Source organism: Ailuropoda melanoleuca, chromosome 2 (assembly GCF_002007445.2).
Source record: "Ailuropoda melanoleuca isolate Jingjing chromosome 2, ASM200744v2, whole genome shotgun sequence".
Taxonomy (NCBI): domain Eukaryota; kingdom Metazoa; phylum Chordata; class Mammalia; order Carnivora; family Ursidae; genus Ailuropoda; species Ailuropoda melanoleuca.
In genome coordinates, this window is record NC_048219.1 from 88,055,382 (window position 1) to 88,062,352 (window position 6,971).

Genomic DNA, 6,971 nt, shown 5'->3' on the forward strand with positions numbered 1-6,971 from the left:
AGGGGGGGGGGGGGGGGGAAGCAGAGTAGCATCTCTAAGAGGCTCATCAAAAAGGTACAATTATGGGATATGAAGAACTAGGAGACCAGTTCCAGTAAGATGCCTAAAAGTTATTTAAAGAGCTGAGAAACAAGGGAGGGCATCTGCGTGGCTCAGTGAGTTAAGAGTCTGTCTTCAGCTCAGGTCATGATCCTGGGGTCCTGGGATGGAGTCCCAAATCAGGCTCCCTGCTCAGCAGGGAGCCTGCTTCTTCCACTCCCTCTGCTCCTCCCCCGTCCGTGTGCACGCTCAGTCCGTGTGCACGCTCACGTGCTCTCTCTCTCTCAAATAAATAAATAAAATCTTTAAAAAAAAACAAACCACCATCTCTTAAAAAAAAAGAAAAAAGAATATTGACTATGGGGGCACCTGGGTGGCTTAGTCAGTTGAGTGTCAGATTTTTGATTTCAGCTCAGGTTACGATCTCAGGGTGGTGAGATCCAGCCTCCGGATGGACTCAGTGTTGAGTGTGCTTGAGATTCTGTCTCCCTCTCTCTGCCCCTCCCCTTACACAGGCATGCTAGCGTTTGTGCTCTCTCAAAGGAGTGCTTCAGTGGCTCAGTTGGTTAAGCATTCAACTCTTGATTTTGGCTCAGGTCATGATCTCAGGGTCCTGAGATTGAGCCCTAAGTTAGGCTCTGCACTGGGCATGGAGCCTGCTTGACAGTTTCTCTCTTCTTCTCCCTCTGCCTCTCCCCTACTCTCTCTAAAAAATAAAAAATAAAAAAATTTAAAATAAAAGAATGTTGACTGTGTAGACAGATTGCCAATAATCAAATTGTCTCTACCCCCACTAGCTATGAGATTTCAGACAAACTATTCACTCTGTGCCTTAGTTTCCTCATTTGTAAAACAATAATATTAATACATACTTAAGTCTGTTGTAAAAATTAAACAATACATATGAGGATTAAATGAAATAATGTATTTAGAATAATAGCTGACATAATTTTATTAATAATGCTAGCTATTATTATAAATTAATTCATGTTAATGGCTTAATCAGTATTACTCTTTCAGAGGTATTTTTATGTTAACCGTGCATAAAGATATGAACCTCCAATATTCACTTACTCAACCAACCCTTATTGAACTCTAGTCCTACATCCTGGGCACCACTGTGAGCAGTGGGGTGCTGTGGTGAAAAAGGAAGATAAAAGTCCTGCTCTCATGAAACTTAAATTCTAATTACACTGTTAAAATCCTAAACCTAGTCTGTCCATTCAACTACAGTGAAAATGTAGAGGAGAAAATACAAAATTAAGAAATGATGAAGAGGGGCACCTGGCTGGCTCAGCTGGTAGAGCAAGCAACTCTTGATCTCAGAGTTCTAAGTTTGAGGCCGATGTCAGGTGTAGAGATTACTTAAAAATAAAATATTTTTTAAAAATGATGAAGAGATGTAAAAGTTTAGAAAATTAATTTGGAAACTGAGAGATGGTTTCTAACATACAGAATAGCCAAAACAGGAAAGTGCAACTTGGCATAAGTAGGAACTTAATAAATGTTTAATCATTCTTAAAAACAGACGGCTCTAGAAGCAGGGCCTATCACTGGGTGTGGATCATGGGCCCAGATATACTTCCATGAGCTCAAGCCTTATATTTCATAAAGGCCTTAAATGTATTCTTTTACTGTTACATCTAAATGAAATCAGCTAAGGGCACCTGCCTGGCTCAGCTGGTAGAGTATGTGACTCTTGATTTGGGGGTTGTAAGTCTGAGCCCCACACTGGGTGTAGAGATTACTCAAAAATAAAATCTTAAAAAAAAAAAAAAGGTTATTAAATACATACATACATACATAAATCAACTCTACACCCCCCAGATAACCTTTAAATTAACCTTTAAAATAAATATTGTGGGGTGCCTGGGTGGTTCAGTCAGTTAAGTGTCTGACTTTTGATCTCAGCTCAGGTCTTGATCTTGGGGTTGTGAGTTTAAGCCCCACATTGGGCTCCACGCTGGGCATGGAGCCTACTAAAAAAATAATAATAATAAATGAAGACTACTTGAGTGAATAGCTTGAAGGAAAAAAAAAAAAAAGATGGTTCCAAAAACAGTTTCCACAATCAAGGATTCAAATTTTACTAGTTTTGGAATGAAATACCCACAATATGTCATGGCCTAAGTAAAATACAGGAAAAAAGGGTTTGTTTCCTTGACTGTTTCCTTGACTGTTAACCACCACTTGGCACTACGTCGTGACCAATAACCTACTGTTATTTCCTTAGAAGAAATTCCTCTATCACAGAGAACCACAAAAGGCTTTCATAAAACATCCAGGAAACATGGTATTCTCATCTGTTAGTGGACTGTTGGAGTAGAGGGGTAGGGCTATAATGCAAAAAACTAAAATTAGAGACCACTATTTCATAAAAATAAGAAAACTAGAGTTCCAATAATGCATAAGTATCTACTTCTTAGTGTCTAAGAAAATAGAGAAGATTGAGGTTTGTACCACAAATCTAATGCATAGATCTACACAGATCTAATATGCAGATCAAAGTTCCTTTTCAAAATGTTAATTGTATTTCAATTGTTGAATTAGTAAATTATATTTAATATACTTTTCAAAAAAGTTTTTGCAGTAAAGTATCTTGACATCTAACTTTTACACCACATAAATTCCTATTTTTCCCATATCTTAAAAAAGGAAAAGTAATGAGTAAGAATATTGTTAACTAATGCTTTCAAAACTATAATTTACATAGGTGAAGTTTATGTAAAAAGAAAAATTTTTCCTAAAAGTCAGCTTCCCAAACCCAAACAGTGTTCCTTCCTTTACCTTCTGCCACAATAAGTGGTACCTACTAGCACAAAAAGAGGTGAGATGAGACTACCAGAATGAAAGGAAGAAATACCTACACTCCTACAAATTCATTCAAATCTCTGGTTTGAATACTGAATTGGAAGTCAAGTACCTAATCTCTTCCCAACCAGTGCCTTAGCCAATGCATTATGAATCATACATGCAAATTAAAAAGTGTTCCTCAAAACTGTTTGTATTTCATGGATAAAAAAGACAGCCTAACACTTCATGAACCACCTATCACCCACTTCTACTTGCCAATGGTAAGTAGAATTAATGAAAAATAATAGAATATGGGGAATTATCAATCATGCAGAGAAAAGGCCCTTATCACATTAGACCAATTACTTCAACATAACTCTTAGAGAGTAGAGAATAAGCCACATCTTACTCTACTTTTGATCCAGCACCATGTTAAGACATAGTGAAAATGCAAAGGAACCAGGTCCCCTACAAGATACTGAAGGGCCACCAAAAGTCTCTAAATCACACTCTAAGTACAGTTAACATAATCATCAAGTGTTATTATTAACACTGAAGATTAACATACGGAGCTTAGAGAGATAAGCTAAATAATGATTACAAAAATCTTTTGCAGACATTTGTGAAGATAGAATTAACAAGAATAGGGAATCTTTTTTTTTTTTTTAAGATTTTATTTATTTATTTGACAGAGAGAGAGATAGCCAGCGAGAGAGGGAACACAAGCAGGGGGAGTGGGAGATGAAGAAGCAGGCTCCCAGCGGAGGAGCCTGATGTGGGGCTCGATCCCAGAACGCTGGGATCACGCCCTGAGCCAAAGGCAGATGCTTAACGACTGAGCCACCCAGGCACCCCAGAACTACAGGGAATCTTAACCAGCAAAAAGATAAAGTAGAAAAAATTCAACGAAATATGTATGTTTCTAAGTCCCTAAAATGGCTCTAAGGAAATGTTTGACCATTCAACAAAGAATTCTGACCTGAAAACCATTTACTTTCTTTTTTTTTTTTTTAATATTTATAATGGTATTTCTAGTAGGAAGTGAGTATCCAGATTTTTTGTTGTTGCTGTTTTTTTTTTTTTTTAAGATTTTTATTTATTCGACAGAGATAGAGACAGCCAGCGAGAGAGGGAACACAAGCAGGGGGAGTGGGAGAGGAAGAAGCAGGCTCATAAGCAGAGGAGCCTGACGTGGGGCTCGATCCCACAACGCCGGGATCATGCCCTGAGCCGAAGGCGGACGCTTAACCGCTGTGCCACCCAAGCGCCCCTACTTTCTTTTTTTTTAAATTAATTTATTTCAGAGAGAGAGGGCACACAAGCGTGCAGCTAGCAAGTGGGGAAGGGGGGGGAGGCAAAGGGAAAGGAAGAGAGAGAATCTCAAGCAGACTCCCCACTGAGGGCAGAGCCTGCTGAGGGCTTGATTCCAGGACGCTGAGATCATGACCTCAGCAAGAGTCCGAGGCTCAACCAAATGCACCACCCAGGTGCACCAAAAACATTTACTTTCTTTTCACTGAACACAGTACACTTCCACCCTGTGACCCTCCATTCATAGTCCACATTTCCCAAAACCCAACAGGCTATAGAAGTCCACCATGCATCTATGATCACTTCCTTTTGATAAAGAGTCAAAAGAAGAAATGAAGGGAAAAAATACATTTTCTAGCTACCAGGTGTTGAACGTTGTATCAACAACTTGGAAGAGATGTGAGAATTTTTCAACATCAAAAAGGAAATCTAAAAATTGCAGAAGCAGGCTGTCAAAGGACAATAAACAAAATCAAATGTTTCATCAGCAAGGATTCTACACAAACAAATGCCATTTTCTGCTTCAGATTTAAGCTGCTATAAATCAACCAATGAAATGTGGTCAAGAAACTGTCATTCTGGTCACTGTTGTTGAAAACACAAAATAAAGCAGCCCCACCCACACTGCTGGAAAAAAGCTTCCGACATATGCACTGAACTTGTTTACCAGGCCACCTCTTAATAGGAGAAATGCTTCACAACTTGACCAGGGTTATGTAACTATTTTGCAATGTGTTATCAGCTTAAAATTGTGTTTATTCACTCCCTAGTTTTAACACCAAGGTTATTTTACTACAAGGTCAGGTTTGCCGTAATAATAGCATCTTTCTAATTTTATTCCATCATCAGCACTTCCGCAAAAGAACTTTAGCCATTAATTTTATCTACTTTTCCTCTCAAGAAATTTAACAGATTTTTCAATATATTGACATGTGACAAATTAACTTCTTTAAATAGCTCTGTTCCCAGAAATAGGGTAGTAAAGACAGTAAATTTCATAGTTATTCAACTGTTATAGCAAAACTTGGGTACCACAAAATAATACTCATTTCAGAGACGTGGAAAAAATCCAATTTCAGTTTCAACACGGGAACACCCGTGAATCCCTTTCACTGCTGTATTCTCAAGTAATTCAGCCCCAACTTCTGGCTCCTTATTTAAGCCTACCAAAGACAGGGGTTTCTGAAAAAGGATTTTATTTCACAAGAGAATGGCTGAGGTCTGCAAGGTAAACTAGGATCCCTAAAATGAAATACTTCCCTGAGAGAAATAACTGTAATACAGTGGAAAGAGGGCTAGGGCTAGGAATTTGGAGACTTGATCTGTAGACCTGTGCCAATACACCCCACTCCATTGCTTAGATATGACTGGCTGGATTTTTTAATATTCAAGCTTCCCCTTTTGAAGAGATGTTCACTGAAAAATGACATGAAACAACTTTTCTTTCAAAAGAACCCTCAAACTTTTCTTTTTAATTTTTTAAAGATTTTATTTATTTATTTATCTGACAGAGAGCACAAGCAGGGGGAGTGGCAGGCAGAGGGAGAGGGAGAAGCAGGCTCCCCACTGAGCAGGGAGCCTAACCAGGGCTGGATCCCAGGACGCTGGTATCATGACCTGACCCGAAGGCAAAAGCTTAACCACTTAACCACCCAGGCGCCCCCTGAACTTTTCTTAAAGAATGGGAACTGCCTCGATCTACACCTAACAAGATTTAAACCTCGGGTTCTGGATGCTAGCTGTTGGCAAGACCCGCTCTGAACACCAACCATTACACAAACTTCTGTCCTCCGCAGCTGAAGACACTAGAGGCACTTAATACATAAACTCAAGTTTCAAAGGATAGCGGGGGGGAGGTACAGCCTAGAGAAACTGAGTATATATTCAAAGATTTTTAAATTTAAATTAAAATTTAAACATGTAACGTTTGGAAGTTCAACACCTCAGCCGAACAGCAACGTGGTCCAATGTTTATAAATCCAAATTACTTTTAAAGTAAAACGAGCCATTCTGCCCAGTTATTCTGCATCAAGCAGCTCCAGTGGGCAGAGCTGAAAGAGGACCACATCACACACCAGAAAGCCGCCAGGAGAGTGGAGGCAGGCCAAGCCCAGTGCGGAGAACCGCTGCAACAGAACTCCCACCCGCCCGCTCCCTCCCTCCACCCCAGGTCCCCCCAGTTCCCTCGGGTCGGCCCCTTCCCCTCCCCGCCACTCCCCTCCCCCCCAACCCCCAGCCCCCCCCCCCCCNCAGCCCCAACTACTGCCCCTGAGCCCTGGGTCTCCTCAGCTGCCAACCCCTTCAGCCCCTCCTCCTTTAGAGGCACCCCAGTCCTCCTTCTACTCACCGGGGTTAGCAGCAGTCGCCGCCATGGCCGTAGATGCCACTGCCGTCGCGCCACCCCCCTGTGGGAGGAGCCGCCGCCACCGAGCCGGGGGAGGGGGAGGGGAGAGCCACTCCCCAGACGCGGCGCCCTACAGCCGCCACCGCTACAGCCGCCTCCGCTACCGCGGAGTCAAAGATGGCGGCTGCGGCAACCCCCCACCGGCCCCAGCCCCTACGGAGGACAGACCCCGCCCATAGGGTGGGTGGAGTCATTCCCCCCTCGGCCCGCCTGCTCTGGGAAACCGGCCAATGAAAACGCCAAGAGGTGGGGCTGGCCACTGCGCCTGCCGGTCCATTGGAGGAGGGAGGGCAAAAAAGAAGGCCAGCTGTCTCTCTCTAATCCCGCCTCCTGTGCGTCAGAGGTCAGTGATCGAGTGACGTAAGTGAAAAAATTTTGCTTAAAAGCTTGGCTGGGTGGTGCGTTCGCTCGGCGGACAACTGTG

At 42.1% G+C, this 6,971-nt stretch overlaps 1 protein-coding gene across 7 annotated transcripts in view; it reads right to left on the minus strand.

Moving 5' to 3' along the window:
* The window catches only part of ARNT (aryl hydrocarbon receptor nuclear translocator), a 67,852-nt gene extending 61,158 nt beyond the window's left edge, over nt 1-6,694 (minus strand). For 5 of the 7 annotated variants that reach the window (XM_034654218.1, XM_011225148.3, XM_011225151.3 and 2 more), the window contains exon 1: nt 6,491-6,693. In XM_034654218.1, coding sequence (XP_034510109.1) covers nt 6,491-6,515 — 25 coding nt within the window. In that variant the 5' untranslated portion in view covers nt 6,516-6,693. Of the gene's footprint in view, nt 1-6,490 lie in introns of all 7 variants that reach the window. The other 2 variants (XM_011225152.3, XM_011225150.3) reach the window with 1 other exon arrangement.
* Nucleotides 6,695-6,971: the final 277 nt, after the last annotated feature.